Genomic DNA, 18505 nt, shown 5'->3' with positions numbered 1-18505 from the left:
CAAATGGTTTTCTCATCGCAAAAAAGGTGAAATGTTAATTGATGATGGATCGCGTTTTGGACATCTGTCAACTTCCTGCAGGGATGGAAATGTCTACTTGTAGTGCATTTGGAGTTTGTTCCACCAGGTCAGACTGTTAATTACGCTTTCTATTTAGAGGTTCTAGAAAGATTGCATAACAATGTGTGACACACACACAAAAAGGCCTGATTTGTGGCAAAGAGGGGACTGATTTTGCCACCACGACAATGAACCTGCTCACACAGCCATCTCAGTGCACTAGTTTTTGGCCCAAAACAGCATACCGCTCTTGCTCCACGGGCCTGACTCACCTGACTTCCCGCCGTGCAACTTCTTTTTCTTTCTGTAAATGAAGAGGGGCTTGAAAGGACAGCAATTTGACCATGTAGAAGACGTGAAAGAAAAAAAATGAGGGAGGTACTATCAGCCATCCAAACAGATGAGTTTAAGAAATGCTTCCAAGAATGGAATCGCAGATTTGACACGTGTATTAAGTGTAATGGAGAGTACTTTGAAGGTGATAAGGTTGTTTGGTTATAAAAGTTAAATACATACCTTTGATTTTAAAAAAAATACATTTTGTGGGTGGGCACCCCTTCATATATAACAGTAGTCCTTAATATGTTTCTACATGCAGAACTTTCACATGTACTCCTGCTCAGTAACTTCTCTCATTATATACAATGATTTTTCAACTAGAGCAAAGGTATAATCCGTTAGGAGGGCAAATTACAATATATCTCGCTGATATGTGACCTGAATAACAAGATGAAGATCTTCCCTCCTTGCCAACTTATGTGTGAAGTTATTTAATTGAAGAAATGACTATCATATTTGCATACTAGATATATGAGAATATGAAAAATTATTTTTAATCATTTTATTGGGGCTCATGCAACTCTTATCACAATACATACATACATGCATTGTGTCAAGCACATTTGTACATTTGTTGCCATCATCATTCTCAAAACATTTGCTTTCTACTTGAGCCCTTGGAATCAGCTCCTCATTTCTGCCCCCTTTCTTGCCCCCCCCCCCAATGAACCTTTGATAATTTATACAATTTTTTTTTCATGTCTTACACTGACTGATGTCTCCCTTCACCCACTTTTCTGTTTCCCGTCCTCCATGGAGGGAGTTATATGTAGATCCTTGTAATCGCTTCCCCCTTTTTACCCCACCTTCCCTCCACCTTCCACCGCGGTATTGCCATTCTCACCACTGGTCCTGAGGGGTCATCTGTCCTGGATTCCCTGTGTTTCCAGTTCCTATCTGTACCAGTGTACATGTGAAAATTTATTTTAGGGGATGATTGGTACATTTTCCAAAAGCTACCTTTCAAAATTCAGTTGGTAATAGTGATATTAATTTATAGAAATATAAAATATATGTATACATAGATGTACACATATTCTAAGTTTTATAAAGCTACATTTTGAAAGTAAAGTTTAAAATTTGTAGATTGGTTGTGGTAGGCTAAGACTTTCTTTATTTCTAGATTCAGAGATCTTTCAAATATTTTTAGGATGTCCAAAAGCAAACAACAAATAAAGACTTACTTTATTAAATTTTGGTAATAGAGTAATCCCTTACTTTGCTCATCATAGTTTGTTGTGTATGTATATGTACAATATATATCTGACCCTACATTTTTTAAATAGAAAGCACTCAATTTTGCAGTTTTAAAATTGTCCTATTGAACGAAAAAACTTTATTGCCTGCAGTAACTCACTGAGGCACATGAATATGGTTGGTATTTGCTCACTCAGGAGCCACAGAGGAAAGTCCTGGTGGTTTGCTTCTGTCAAGATTACGGCCAAGAAACCTTTGCTGAACACTTGCACCCTGCCACTCCTGGGGTCGCCCGGGGCAGGGATAGATTGGATTGAATGGGCTCCGACGGACGCGTTTAGTGAGATCACTTTTCAGTAGAACTGTGCAATATAAAAACTTTCTTCTCAAACCTCTCCTCTCCTGTACAGTGATATCATTTATTCTGGGTATATACTTTTTGTAAATTACTGTATTTAAAGTTCTTGATATCTTTAGATACATCTGTGAAATATGTCTAAATAATGAGTTGGGTTTACATTTTCCCCCCCAAGAATCACATCAGATCATATGGATCTAAATGGGAATTTCCTTTAATAAGAAGGCACCTTGGGCTTATGTTCTCACAGAGTGTATTGCTCAGTATAGGGATTTTGCAGCACAATGCATAGAGTAGCCTTTAATTGTGACAGTTTTCTTCCTTTAAAAATATATTTTAGTTTTAAACATTCAGACATTATTCAAAGTAAAACGTATTGCATTGGGTGGGTGAATAAACTGTTTGGTGTGTAAAATGATATGAGAATTTAGAAGAAACTTATCTGACAATAGAGTAATAATTACACCTGAAAAGCAATGGAGCCAAAAAATAATATTCTGGAAAGGGGTTGAGTAACTTTGGAAACTGCGTAATTTATAACATCAGGGGAACGGTTAGTAAATTCTGTATAAAATCATGGTTCTCATGAATAACATACATAGGTCAATGTTTTATATATAACATCAAACAAATATTGATAAGGATATGGAGAAGCTGTAGTTTATATACTTCTGGTTGATTTTAAATTAATAGAGCCATTTGGGAGAAAAATCTGGCAATATTATGGTTCATTTTATGTGTCATTATGGCTGGACTATTGTGCCCAGTTTTTTGTAAAATATTAGACGGGTAGCAGTTGGGAAGTCATTGCCTGCTATTAAATAAATTGGCCCTAACCAAAAGCAGATTACCTTTCATGGTGTGGACACCTTTCAACCAATCAGTTGAAGGCCTTAAGAGAAAGAGACGATTTCCCTAAGGTATATTCTGGCTCCAAACTATAATTAGACATTTCACCAGAACTTTCTTTCACTTTACTCTACCTGTCACCTGCCCTACAGATTTGGACCTTACCAGGCCTCCACAATCACATGACCCAATTCCTTCAATACGTAACATAAATTTTGGCTATGCAGGTATTCAGTAGGAACCCTGGTGGCATGGTGGTTACCCAGGGGCTATTACAAAGTCAGCAGTTTGAAACCACCAGTCACTCCCCAGTAGAAAGCCAGGGCTTTCTAATCCTGTAGAGTTACAGCCTCAGAAACTCACAGGGGTAGTTCTGTCGTGCCCTACAGGGTTGCTGTGTATCAACTCGATAGCTGTGAGTAAAGGAGTAGAGTAGAGTAGAGATATTCAGTAACTGTGTCCTAATTAATTAGTTATAAAATACAGGTTTTATTAAAATTTGGTATATATGTCTGCTCAAATATTACCTTAATTGAGACTTTTCTTCCTTGTCCAACCTCTAAAATAGTACTAACACTAAGACCCCTGTCACTCTCTACAGCCTCAGCCTTCTTTATTGTCATTATTATTATCTGTTGTAGTTACATAATCCCGTGTCTACTTGAGGATGTTAAGAGTGAAGGGGTGGAGTCTAGCCTGTCAGTCAGGTCACAGCCTGATGATGTCTCCTTGTGGACATGGCCTTCTCATGAGGATTTTGGGAACTTCCCCTCTCTCGGGATAGGGGGAGTGGGGGTCGCATTCTCTCTCTGCTTCACCTTCCTGTTGAGGAGCCAGGCTGAGATGCTTCCACCAGCATTGGATCCACAAGACTTTCCACCCACCGGCCTGTGGTCTTCCTGCATTCGGCATCATTGTGTATGCTCTGTGAGTCTGAAGAGGAATTCTATGGAGTAGTATCGGACATATGGCTAATATCAAACTTATGGACTTCATCTGGACTGGGCTGTGATGTTGTCTCAATATACAGTTGCTCTTTGATATAAAGCTCTCTCTGACACACATATGAGTGCCTCTGGCTTTGTTTCCATGGTCAACCTGGCCTAACACATTATCCCTATTAAGCACTTAACTATTGCATACACTAAGCAGCCTGGTAGCATAGCAGGTTATGTATTGGGCCCAAGGTCAATAATTCAAACCCCCAGCTACCTGAAGAGGGGAAGATGAGGCGCTGTGCTCTCATAAGGATTGACAGTCTCAGAAAGCCACAGGGACAGCTCTGCTGTGTTCTCTAGGGTCCCAATGAGTAGGAATTGATTCCCTGGCAGTGGTGATGGGTGCCACACGTCCATATAGCTGTGTCTTTCACCACTGGAATGTGACCTCCTGCAGAGCATTGAGGCTGTGTGTGTTCATTGCTAGAATCTAACTTATTGTCAATGCATCATATTTTAAAATAAATGAGATAGTGAAAAATTAAATATTCTGGTTTGTGGAAAATAGGTCACATACGGAATAGCAATTTTTAAAGAAGTAAGAAGTGAAAATATACACTTTATGGAGAAAAAAGATTATTAAAGGTCTTGTGGCACCTCAGACTCACTGTGCTTCAAATGTATACATAATATACATACATTACTACCTAGAGCAAGAAACTTGCCTTTGAAGGTAATTTAAAATTCATTGATTTAATATCATCAGCCTACACAGATTAGCTTTTCTGATGCACAAAATCCAAAGAGATGAGAGCTGGGTTTTTTCCTTAGCTCATATTTAGAGTACATAAGTTTTAAGGTTCAGTTAATTATCATTCCGTGACTCATCCAGCCGCATTGGAACATATGGTATAAGTGTATAAATAAATGCATGCAGTACAGGTCTAGAAAGCACACCAAAATGTTCCTTTAAAAAAATGTTCTTATCCCCTGAGAACAACTAGATGAAAAACTCAAATGGAATTGAACATCAGTTCACTGTGACTTCTGAAAAAAATGGGGGAAAAGAAAAAAATCTAAGACACCAGAATAAGGACATTGGTTTTCCATCTAAGTAGCTGTGGTAGCTACAGAATCTGGTGTCAACTTGAGACTATTAAGAGTGAAGGGGTGTAAGATACAATAATAATTTATAAATTATCAAGGGTGCATGGGGGAGAGGGGAGGAGGAAGGGAAGGGGAGGGGGAAAAAGGAAAATGAGCTGATTCCAGGAACCCAAGAGGAAAGCGAATTTTGGGAATAATGAGGGCAACAAATGTATAGATGTGCTTTACACAATTGATCTATGTATTGTGATGAATTGTATGAGCCCCAATAAATTGATTTTTTTTAAAAAAGAGTGAAGGGGTGGAGTTTAGCCTGTCAATCGGGTTGCAGCTTGATGACCTCATTTTGGAGGCGCAACAGACATAAATAGTTTCATCTTCCTGCTGACAAGACATGTGGAGTTACGCTGAGGGAGCTAGAGCCTTGGAGCTAGAGGAGCCACGTGGAGACCCCTGCCAGTGCCAAGATGCTTACACTGCCACTGGATCCACAAGACTTTCCACCAACTGGCCTGTGATCTTCCTGCACTCGGCATCATTGCATGTGTTGTGTGAGTCTAAAGAGGAATTTACAGACTGGTTTCAGGCATAAGGGCTAATATTGGATGTATGGGCTTGATTTTGAGGTGGACTGGACTGGGATGTTTTCATAATATACAATTACTCTTTATATAAAGCTCTTTCTTATACACATATGTGCCTATAAATTTGTTTCTGTGGCCAACCCAGACTAACATAGTAGCCAAGATTGGAATCCCAGTTTATTAGAAACGTCATTTTCTATTTCTAGCTCCAATCTCTCACAGCTGAGTCCCATCAATGGCTTCCATTCAGAAGACTCCAATCTCTCTCCACTTCCCAACACTCCTTTCGAGTGCAGGACATCTATCAGCAGCTACTGGCCCACTTCCTTACTGGGGTTAGCGACACAGCCATGACTAATTGCACAGGTGTTCTTATAAGTCATTGTAGTCTCTCTGTATTGGCCCCAAGTCTCGCTCATTACTTTCTGCCTAATGCCTTATTGCTAGAAATCCTTCCCTGAGCTCTTACCAGTAACTAGAGTACCTGTTATTTTTTAAAATCATTTTATTGAGGGCTCGTACAACACTTATCACAATCCATACATACATCCATTATGTCAAGCACATTTGTTGCCATCATCATTCTCAAAACATCTGCTTTCCACTTGAGCCCTGGCATCAGCTCCTCATTTTTCCCCTCCCTCCCTGCCCCCCCCTCCCCCATGAACCCTTGATAATTTATTTTGTTGAGCTTCTTTTGCCAGTCTTACATGAGATCCGAGCCTACTTCTTAGGCTCTTCTCTACACATGATTTTGCATTTGCCTTACCTCAACCACTTCACTGCCTTTCTTCCAAACAGAGCAAAGCATCTTCACTTACGGCCACTTTCTGGCCATGGTGATGAGATGAATTTCATCACCAGATATAATACTTTGTGTGGTGGGATGCAGGGGTATTTTTGCCATAGGTTGTCTGTCTACCAAATGAGATTAGATAACATGGGTTCAGAAAAAAATGCTCAGTTTAACATTGAAGAAGCCATGCACTCTGTGTGTGTATGTACAGGATTCAAGAATCAAATGTTGTTTCTCATTGAAATTTTTTTTTTAATTTAGGATAAAATGAAAAGGTTAAAAATTATATCAGCCTTTGATCTTACTCAAGGATAACTTTTGCTGATAGTATAGAAACTGCATAGCTCAGAGTGTAACAAGAACGTGAAGAAGAACAAAAACTGTAACAAGTACGGTGTCTAGCAACCCTCTTTCCAGGTTATTCTTTGATGCTATAGTTGATGTTGTCACAGCATCTATGTAATGAATGCTGGCCAATCTTCTTTTTAAAATCTTTGCTATTTAAATAATATTTTATCCAGTCCTTTGATTCAAATGTTTTCTCCCAATTTTGAGAACTGAGCACTGTGGTGATGCCCTTCCTGGGGTTATTTCTGAGCCTTGCAGAACATGCTGCTTGGAGTTTGAATCATTGTAATCTGAGAGCATCTCTTCTGGATTAATAACATCTTGGTAGCTCCCTACATAATAGCTCCTTTTTTTTTCCTGCTTGTCCTTCCAGTTCAAAGGCTCTGTGGCTGGGAATATTTCTTCAGAGGCAACGGTGTATCATAAGATTTCTATATTATCATGTTTAAAGTGAGGTGTGACAATGGGTGGGTCTTAGAAAATTGAAAAAGTTACTTATAGATGTAGCATGAAGACAAACCTAGCCAAATACAGAGCCCAGAGCAGGATGGTCCTTAAAAATGATGGATGAGAGGTTATCATTATATTTTAAAGTTACAGGACACATGACCTCTTAAGGTTGGCATGTTGATTTACAACATTAAGCAGAAAAGTTTTTAATGTGTGGATAAAACAGATGTAATGTTCATAAGAAGTTCAGGTTCAGATGATAGGATGAGAAGTCTGAGTCAGCAGCGTAAAATGTTAATCTTGCCAAATGAGTAAAAGGGAGTTACCTGAAACTGTCCACCATGCTCTTGTCTTCATCCAAAGCTCACTGTGGCAGCCACTCTGTAGCTCCAATGTTTGTTCAGTGTTGTCATAGTTGAAGTTAAGAAGTTGAAATAATTAGGATGATTAGAACGGCTTAATGATTCACTTCTTTCACGGTAAAAACAGTATGGGACTAGACTAGTTTTTTAGAATTATCATTTGGTTTATAGAAGCATCACTTTTGAAAGCTTGAGACTCTCCCATGGACAGAAGATAGGTTTTGTTGTTGTTACTGCTCACCCTGGAGGAAGAATATCAGTGCTAGAATGAACTCTGCAGGGCCGTATAAGGAATAAGAAGAGTGGGTCACGTTCAAGTCTGCATATTAATTTCCTTCTTGGAGTAGCATTGATCAGAGGATCACTCACACTTCCCTGCCTCCATAAAAGGCACATTTTATCTTAAAGGCCAGTCCAACATCCTGTATATCTTATCCAATATGTATTTCAAGGAGATGGTCTGGGTGTGTTCCATAGTTTAGCATGTTAATTTCACATATTTTAAATTTCATATTTACGAGATTATTTGCCCCAAGGAACACAGGGACATTTTCATACAACTAAAATTTTGAACGCATGATTTTTTTTAAATACAAGAATAATTTTACTAGCTCACACCTATTAGGATGGCAATAGTCAACAAGGGAATAATTAATGCCAATGAAAGCATGGCAAAATCAGCAGCCTTATGCAAGGCTGATGAGAATGCTAGTAGAGCAGTCAGTTTGGAAAGAAGTTGAGCAGTTCCTTAAAAGGTTAAGCATGGAGTTATCATATGATCTAGCAGTTACACTCCTACAAGTGCAACCAAGAAAAATAAAAAGATTGTGTCCCCAACGAAACTTGGATGTCCAAAAAAAAAGGGTGTGTGTGTTTGTAGCAGCATTCCTCATGAGAGCCTAAAGGAAGAAACAACCCAAATTTTCACCAACTGATGACAAGATAAACACAATGTGGCATATCCACACGATAGAATATTATATGGCCACAAAAAGGGATGAGTCATTACTGATGCATGCTAAATCCTAGATGAACCATCACTTTAGCTGAAAGAGAAGGCACACACAAAGATCACATAGTACGTTTCATTTCCATGAAATATCCAGAATAGGGAAGCCCATAGTACCTGAAAGAAGATTCAATATTGCTAGTGCCTGAGAGGAACGACTGCCATTGAGTACTGGGTTATTTTTAGCGAGATGAAATGTTCGGGATTATGTAATGCTGATGGCACAACCTTGTGAATTTTATGATATGTGAATTGTCTCACTAAAAATCTACTTGTAAAAAAAAATGCCAGTTGATATGGAAAACTAGCGTTATCCTTGAAAAGTTTTTCCATGCTAGCTTTTCCAATAACAGGAATTTTTAAGAATAAAATTATAGATTGAAAGGGTTTTTTAAGTGTAATGCATGTTAAAAGGTAGGCATAAAAGCTGAAATTTACCTCTAGATCTTGACAGATAGACACAAGTAATATATAACAATCTACATAGTATAAGACTTTTACCAGTCTAAATATGAGATGCTTTTGCTAAAGAGAAAAATGCTGAGCATTGTGAAGCGTATAGCACATAGCCAATGTTTATCTCCTCTGCTTATACTTCGAATGTTACTGTTTGTGTCACAGGAATGGATTGACCTTTAAAGAAACACTCAGTTTATCTAGCCTCAAGACTGCCTGTCCTGTAGTACGCAGAATGCCGTGTTGTGGAAGGTCCGTTGCTACAGAGTCTATAGTTCAGTGCTACAAAGAATGTATATCCAGGTTTCGGTCCCAATCTGAAATTTAAGATAATTTCTTCCTAATTAACGAAATTAGTTGATATTTCTGAGCCTCCATTTTCTCTTTGTTTCTGAAAAACGCCTAATAGGGGTGTTTTAAGGAGTAGGTGAGCTGCCATGAGCAAGCCAGTGGGTTCTGCTGTTGTCCTGCCCTTTTGGCACTCTTGTTTCTTCTGTCCAGCCCACGGCCCTGCTGTCTCACACACACACAAACACATTCCCACACAAACCTGCGATTTCCTGCCTGTATGCGGCCAGCCACCTAGGCTTTACCCAACTGAAGCGCTTACTCGCTACTGAATTTTCATGTTTCACTATCTGTACGGGAAAGCTCCTAAGTTCCTTAGGAATCAATGCCTGCCTTTCATTGTATGTCAATGACCAAGCATAGTGACTAGGTCAGTAAATATTTGAATAAATAAATTGATACTAGCTGCCTGACATGGTATAATGGACCTGTGGGTATTTTGGTTGTTGTTGTTGTTAGAATGAATCAACTTGATATAGTTTCACATTTATAATATATAGACTGACATGTTAAATGAAACATTTTTATTATTATATTTCTAAAATAGAGTATTCTTTATTTGGGTTTTTGGGGGGGGGGTGAGAGTATTCCTTATTTATATTGTACTAGACTACTTGTAGTTCTGTATTTACCTGTGGTTTCTACATTATGCTTCCTTGTAATACTCAAATAAATAAGATCCTAACGAATGTAACATTTATTTTTCAAGTGTTTAAGAATTCACACTTTAATGTACATATTTCATACCATACTTCTCCATCTAGTGTTTTTTAGACAGAGTTAAATAGCAAATTCTGAAACAATGCTGGAAAAGTAGGAATTAATACTATGAAATGTATTAAGGGTCTCCGGGAGTGCTGTGAATTAGACATTGGACTATTAACCATGAGGTCAATGGTTCAAACCCAACAGCCACTCCTTTGACCTAAGATAAGCCTGTCGCTTCCAAAAAGACTTACATTCTCAACATAGACTCTGCAAGGGGGCATTTGATTTGCATATGAAATGTGTTGAGATGAAATTATTCTACACAGTGGAATTAAAACTTGCTCTTATTGTTTTTATTTTATTTTAAGTGACTTACAAAAAGTAACGATCATGATAGTTTTGGGTGAATGAAAGAAAAATAAGGGAGGAATGGAAAAAGTTAATTGTTATGGTATGTTATCTAAATTGCTTCTAAGAACCTTGGTAAATATATAAGAATTATTAAGTATATAAAAGATGGGTGAAAGAATTAGAAGTAATATTTACGTAAATTTTATTATTATTATTGTTTTCTTATATTGGGGCCTCTGACAGCTCTTTGTGTGTGTGTGTGTGTGTGTGTGTGTCTGATTTGTTTTTTTGTTTTATTGTTTAAATCATTTTATCGGGGGCTCATACAACTCATCACAATCCATACATACATACATTGTGTCAAGCACATTTGTACATTTGTTGCCTTCATCATTCTCAAAATATTTGCCCTCTATATAAATTCTTTCCAGAGGTCTTATAATCATTTTGCTTTTTCCAGATACAGAGAATTGCAAATGAGTGAGGAAAGCAAAGTATCTGAATTTCTCCATCAAAGTAAATTAAAATCTTTTGAGTGTGAGCGTGTTCAACTTCTACAAGAGGAAACTGCAAGGAATCTCATGCAATGTCAACTGGAATGTGAAAAATATCAGAAAAAATTGGAGGTATATGTAAGAAGCCTTACTTTTGGCATTGACATATTATGTAAGCTCCTTAGTACAAGGCTGCCATTGTGAGCTTTGTTTCCCCTGTAGGATGTATTCCTGTCCTGCACATACACAAAATGGAAATATGTGGAAACAAGACTGGAAGTGTTAAAAATGGGGTAAAGATCCCGGTTGTAGTAGCAACCCAAATCAGACTATTACCTGGAATCTTTTTTAGTAAGAGTAGTGCAAGACCTATATCAAGGAAATTACAAAAATGTACTGAAGTATGTAAGAGGAAGGACCACATCTTTCTGGACAGGAATATTCAGTAATGTACACTTCAGTGGTCATCGAATATGATATGTTCACTTTTAATTAAATATAACAACTATGTACATATGTGTGCATATATATGTGACTATTCAATATTTAATTAATAGGAAATATATTCTGTTTTAGAAGTATACAGGGGCAAGAATATTTCAAACATAAAAGAACTTAAATAGTGCAGAATGCAAAGAGCAGAAAACAGATGCACATGTATTCTAAGAATTTACTCAGAGAAAGAGCTTATTCCAAGGTAGCAGGAAAAAATAACTAGGACAATAAAGGACCTGTGATAATCTCATCAATATTTAAAAGAAAAACAGTGGATCCATGCTGCACACTGTGTACCAAAATAAAATCAGAAGAATTACAAAGATGAATATAAAACATGAAAATAGAGATGAAACTGAATATATTGTTAGTTTGGAGATGATCTATTAATGAAAATAAGGAAAGAAATCTATAAGTATAACTAATAACAAAAGCATTTCCGTATAATATAACAATCATCACATATTGTAAATTTGAAATTATTTTATAAGTGCTAAAGCCATAATTGAAATTGAGATTTTCTAGGTATTAAAATGTATTCCTACTATAATGTTCTATTACTTCTAAGGAAATATAATGCATTTCTTATGCTGTGCTGGGAGGCGGATATACTACCACGCCATAATTTGGCCTGTCCTGTTACATGAACTTTATTGATAATTAGAATTTACCACAGACATTGAAACATTCCTTTATTAGCAGTGTCTCTTGTTAGCTAATTCATTATTGTCATCATAAGGGACTCCTGTCTTGAGTTATCATTAAGCATGTAGGAGTTTTGGCTTTTATACAAATGACCACAATTCCATGCTTCTTTACATTTCTTTCCCTTTTTTTTAGAACTAGTTTTCATAATTTCTTACTGTGTGCAAAGGCATTTTCTGATTTTTTATGTTTATAGTTATGATCTGATTTGCTGGTTGAACTTGTAGTTGTCCAAACAAATCACAAATGATAAAACTGGTGAAAACCAAGCCACATTCAATGCCGGCGATGTTTTCTGACTCCTGGTCACCCTATAGGACAGAGTCAACCTGTTCTGTAAGGTTTCCAAGACTGTGATGTTTAGAGAAGCAGACTACCACATCGTTCTTTTGCTCCTGGAAACTGCTGGGTCCCAACTGTTGACCTAGAGAGCAGCAGCCAAGAGCCTGAACCACTGCGGTACCAAGACTCCTTACATCTGATGGGAAACTGGCGACCCATGGAATATATAGTTCCCACACACAGCTTCCTTCTGTTTAGGTAACTTGCAAACCTTTCTCCAATCATGAAGACTGACAAATAAATGACCTCCTGGGAAATTTATCATTTTTTGAATTCTAACAAGCCAGTACTCGTCAGACATAGCAACAATTGTGAGGACGATGCAGGACCGGGCAGTTTGTCATTCAGTTGTATGTTGTGTTGCCATGAGTAGGGACCACAAAAAGACATCTAACATTAACAACAATGCTAATCTCATGCCTATAACCGCTTTTTAAGTTTTGAATTTATTTTTCTTTAGGTTTCCTAAGGTCTGTTATAATTTTTAGTAAAAAAGAACTGCATTATTTATCTTAAAAATAAATATATTTTACTTCCTCATTAATCATCTAAATGAAGCTACTTTCTTTTAACATTTAATTTATTAAAAAAAGCAAATAAAACCTGAAACAATTTTTCGTATCATGTTTTTGTCATAGCTGTTAACATATTTCATTCTGCCATTGTTTTTCATTTTTTCCTTCCACTATTAGGTTTTAACGAAAGAATTTTATAGTCTCCAAGCCTCTTCTGAAAAACGCATTACTGAACTTCAAGCACAGAATTCTGAGCATCAAGCAAGGCTAGACATTTATGAGAAGCTGGAAAAAGAACTTGACGAGATAATAATGCAAACTGCAGAAAGTAAGTCTCTCTCACACACAAGAAATTCTTTTTTTTCTTGCAACACAAATCTGATATTATTCTAAAACTGCTTTGTTATATTTCATGAAGATATAATTTTTTATAATTTTATTTTTTATGCTTTGATAATCTTTTATTTTCTGTCTTGCTGTGAGTCAACTTTCCGCACTTAAGTCACAACTTGATGTACAGTAGACTTAAGACCAATGCTATATTTTGTAAAATCTCTATGGTTTGAAAACTTTAAAGCTCTCATTTAGAGAAAATATAAGGTACTTCAAAAAGTTTGTGGAAAATAAAATTAAAATATATGTTTTATTTTATTTTTGGTCATTTTATCTTTAAAAGGTATTTTATATCTTAATTCCAGAAACTGAGATAAAAAAAACAAACAAGGCATATATAATAAATTTTATCTTTTTATTTTTTTGCTCACTCAACAATTATTGTTAATGTATTGCATGGAGTGCAGTATGAAGTCCTTGCAAATAGCCTTATAAGGGTTCCTAGTCTAGTGTATTAGAAGAAGTATTATAAGTGCGAAATAGATAACAGTATGTGAAAATACAAAGAGAGCATATATTATTTCTACCTAGACAGTAGGGAATACCTCGGACAGGAGATGCCACATGAACTGAGTCCTGCAGGATAGATGGGAACTCACTGATTATACTGCGTAGAGGGCAGATGCACACTGTAGACAGTGGAATATATGCAAAGCTATAGCGGTAAGAGAGACCTTGGGTCTTTCAAAATAATGACATGACTTGATGGGAAATAACCAGTACTATCATTGATATCGCATGCAAGTAAACTTATGCTGAAGAGCATCTAACAACAGTTGCAGCAGTAGATTGACAAGGAACTGAGAAGTTTAGGCCAGAATTGGGAGAGGACTTTGACCAAAGCATATCACTGCTAATATTAGGTGGATCTCGGCTTAACGCAGAGAATACCACAAAGATGTTTACTGTGTTTTATTGATTGAGCAATGACATTCGACCGTGTGGACCATAATAAACTGTAGATGAAAATGGGAATGTTAGAACACTTTGTGCACCTGAGGAAGTTGCACATGTATCAAGAGGCAGTTGGGCAAACAGAACAAGGGAATGAATACTGCATGGTTTACAATCAGGAAAAAGTGCTCCCTGGTTATATCCTTTCCCCATACTTGTTCCCTCTGTATGCTGAGCGAATCATCAGAACAGCCGGGCGTTGTGAAGAAGAAAGTGGCATCAAGATTGGGAAAAAGGCTTATTAACAACCTGCGATATGCAGATGGTGCAACTTTGCTTGCTAAAAGTGAGGAGAACTTGAAGCACTTGCTGATGAGGATCTAGGATTGCAGCCCTCAGTATGGACTATTATTCAATGTAAAGAAGACCAAAATCTTCACAGTTGGACCATCGTGATAAATGGAGAAAGGGTCGGAGTTGTCCAGGACTTTATCTGCTTGAACCCAGTCAGTGCTCATGGAAGCAGCTAGTGAAGAGATTTACATTAGGTAAATCTGCTGCACAGGACATCTTTAGAGTATTGAAAAGCAAGGAGGTTACTTTGAGAACCACAGTGCACCCAACCCAGGCCATGGTATGTTCATTCATGGTATGTTCATTCATTTACATGTTCATGCATGTAAAAGTTGGACACTGAATAAGTAAAACCAAAGAAGAATCAATGCATTTGCATTGCGGTGCTGGAGAAGATATTGAAAGTACCAAGGACTGCTCAAAGGACAAAACAATCTGTCTTGGAAGAAGTACGGCCAGAGTGCTCCTTAGAGGCAAGAATGGCAAGACTTCATCTACATACTTTGGACATGTTGTCTGGAGAGGCTAGTCCCTGGAGAAGGACATCATGCTTGGTAAAGTGGAGGGGCAGAGAAAAAGAGGAAGACGTCCTGTCAATCAACAGGACGGATTGACACCATGGCTGCAACAGTGGACTCAGGCATAGAACCATTGCAGTGATGGTGCAGGACTGTGCAGTGTTTCAGTCTGTTGTGCAGTGTTGCTGTGTGTCGTAACTGACTCGGTGGAACCTACAACAAGAAGTCTGATGATACTTTATCTTAGTAATGACGGTAGTGAGGCGTTAAAGCCAGGACATGATATGCTCCCACCTATGATCTAGTCAGATTGCTCTAACTCTTTTGGAGGATTGAAATATACATTTGAATTCTATTGCAATTATCTGTATTTGGCCTTGCAAATGGAAACTAGGAAAATGATAGGACTGAAAGAAACGTTTTTCTCATATTAGCCCTACAGATAATGTCTCTTTAGCTGATAACGAGTCTACAATTTATGATTTCCTGTTATGTATGACTTCCGAACAAAAATCACGTACTGTTGCAAACATCACAGTTACTAGTAAAATGTTAACTTAAAAGTCAGCTGTAATGTTATATACCAGTAATAAACAACAACAGCAAAATCCTATTTCAAAATTAAATATATGGAAAACAAACGGGCCTGGGATAAATAAAACATTACTGAAGAAGAAAAAAACGAAATAGGAGGCCATATACTTCCCAAGCTCAGAGCCTACTGTATAGCCGCAGTAATCAAAGCAGACACCTACATACACTAATGGAAAAGACTTGAGAAGTAAAGCTATTCACCTATGGCAGCTGATCTTCCACAAAGGGTCAGAGATCATTAGAGAGGGACGAGAGAGTCTCTTCAATATATGGTATGGTAAAATGGTGCAGAAAAATAATACAGGGTCCAAACCTCACACCATGCACCAAAACGAACTCCAAATGGGTTAGAGATCTAAATATTAAACTTAAAACATTAAAATTCCTGAGAGATAACAGTATGGATAAGCATACAAACACCCAAGCCCACTGTCATCAAGTCAGTTCCAACCCTGATTAGGATTTCCTGGACTTTGAAACAACTTGGGAGCAAACAGTTCTATCTTTTGGACGTCTAGAACTGTTGAACAATAAATTTGAGATGTTTGATTTATTTATTTTTTGCTTGAGTTGTTTTTAGACACTTAAGTTTCTAGTGACTTGTTACAGCAACAATAAGAAAGTAACTCGTGCAATTCTATGATAAAAAAGAAAACAATCCAATTTAAAACATGACCACAAGTTTGAACAGACACTTCACAAGACAGAAATATGAACAATCAATAAGCACATACAAAGGTATTCAGTCTTGTTAGTCATGAGGAAAATGTAAATAAATTGCCACTACACAAGGGATGGTTAGAATTAGAGACATTGATCATACTAAGTGTTGTTGAGAATGCGGAACAACTGGCAGTTTCTTATAAAACCAAACAGCCGATCCAGTTACCTAGTAATTTCATTCCCATTTACATTACCATGACACCCTCTCCCCTATAAATGAAAAGATACTGTGGTAACCCAGTTTAGCATGAGGAACTCCATTTTGTTTCAAACTGCCTTCAACCCCCTGCTAGCAGCCAGCTGCCCTTAGCCACTGACCCCCAGCCCCAAATGCCTAGCATACCTTGAATCTCTCTAGATGTCTGGGGATTCTCCCTGGTATCCTGCCCGCCTGATATGTAAAAATGTAACTGCCTGCATGTTTACCCTCCCCTTTAAGCCAGCCCTCTGCCTTAATATGAAGACTCGGTGCGTTCTTTGTTCGTGGTCGAGAGTGTTTTTCCAGGCGACATCCCTATTGAACCAGCTGGGTAGTAAAGGCTTTAATGTTAATGAAGTGGTGTGGTTGATCTTGCCCAGTACTACACTACAAAAAGACTTGTACTAGATTGTTCATAGCAGCTTTAATCACAAGTCTTAAAAAGCAGTTGGCAACAGCCCCCATGCCTATTAGTATGAAAATGGTTAAAGAAACTATCCCACATTCATACAGTGGTATGGAAAAAAAAAAAGGAAAGTCAAACCCATTGCTGCCTCTTAAAATCTTACTCATAACAACCCTGTTGCATAACAGACCTGCCGTGATTACAGCTAAAGCTGTAATCTTTACAGACACAGACGACCACATCTGTCTCCCAAGAGCATGGTAGGTTCAAATTTCCAGCCTCTCAATTAATAGCTAGCTTAGCACTTAACTACTGTTCCACTAAGGCACTGCTAACATAGTTGTACTCAATGCAAGGAAAGAAAACACTGATTGACTAAACATGGCTGAATCTAAAAATGAACATGCTTGGTGAGTGTAAGAATTCTTAGCTGAATAGCTCATACTTTATGATTGAATTTTTATAAAAACCAGATTTGGTGAAAAATAGCAGAAGACTGGTTTGCCTCTAGGATGGTTGAAACCAATAATTAACTGGGAAAAGAGGCCTGAGGGAACTTTCTGGGGTGCTTGATAACGTTTGGATTATACATGGTTATAGATTTCTCACAAACTCACTGAATGCTAAAGCTAAGAAATGTATCATTCACATCATATGTAAATTTTGTTTTTACAAAAGAACCATACAAATTATTGAACTATCGTTGATGATCTATATATTGAGCTGTTCAGTATATGAAATAAATTTATAGATGCTTATAGGATGGATACATCTGTGATTAGAAATATAGTGGACTATTTGATTTAGAATCTAGGATTTGGCTACGTGTACAGTTCGTTCAAGGAGCTCTGGTGGCACAAGGGGTGATTGCTCCGCCGAGATCCTAAAGGTCAGCAACTTGACCCCAGCCGCAGCACCGTGGGAGAGCAAACCTGGCAATCTGTCCCATGGAGAGCACAGCCTGGGGACCCAGTGGATGGTTCTGCCCGATCACGTAGGGCCGTCCCATCTTGGACAGCTCTTCTGCTCTTCCATATGAGTCAATGTACATAAATCGCTGAGGGAATATAGAAATTGACTTCTCCTATGATGTCATACTGAGGGTCTTAAAACCGCCTTAGGGTGAAATGTAGGCACTTGTGTTGAGAAGATCAAGAAACTGGGTATTCTCTCAGTTCACAATGGAAATTAGAATATCACTGGCCTTGTTTGTTGAATACTTCGTGGTTGGCCAAAAATTTCCATTGTTGAATGATTATGGTTGAATGAGTATAGTTTATCAAAGGTGTATGAGGCATTTTAGCTAATGCCCCCTGACATGAAGTTGAGTGGGTTTCATTGATTAAGTGCAACCAGAGCAACATGCAGTCTTCTGTGTCCTGGAGCCTCTTTTTGTAATCAGAAATTCACTTGCATAACTGAAGGGTTTTGTTTTCAAACATACTATCCAGTAGCTGAAAAGTGAGAATATTACCTAGAAGTTAAAAATATATAAGAAAAGAATGCGCTGTCGAGTGGTCTGTCAGTGACTTGCTTGCGGTCCATCCTTATCTGACATGTCTCTGCTAAGCATTTGTCCTGCTTCTCAAGACGTTGTTCTCTTCTTTTTTTTT

At 37.7% G+C, this 18505-nt stretch overlaps 1 protein-coding gene across 2 annotated transcripts in view; it reads left to right on the top strand.

Moving 5' to 3' along the window:
• The window catches only part of PIBF1 (progesterone immunomodulatory binding factor 1), a 295171-nt gene that overhangs the window by 125616 nt on the left and 151050 nt on the right, over positions 1-18505 (top strand). For both annotated transcript variants that reach the window (XM_045287163.1, XM_045287164.1), the window contains exons 11-12: positions 10721-10886; positions 12989-13139. In XM_045287163.1, the coding sequence (XP_045143098.1) occupies positions 10721-10886; positions 12989-13139 (317 nt within the window). The remainder of the gene's footprint in view (positions 1-10720; positions 10887-12988; positions 13140-18505) is intronic.

The sequence above is a fragment of the Echinops telfairi genome, unplaced genomic scaffold, assembly GCF_000313985.2.
Source record: "Echinops telfairi isolate 266 unplaced genomic scaffold, ASM31398v2 ScPeMD7_11;HRSCAF=52, whole genome shotgun sequence".
Lineage (NCBI taxonomy): Eukaryota > Metazoa > Chordata > Mammalia > Afrosoricida > Tenrecidae > Echinops > Echinops telfairi.
The sequence above is the reverse complement of the archived record's forward strand: the minus strand, read 5'-3'. Positions and strand labels throughout refer to the sequence as shown.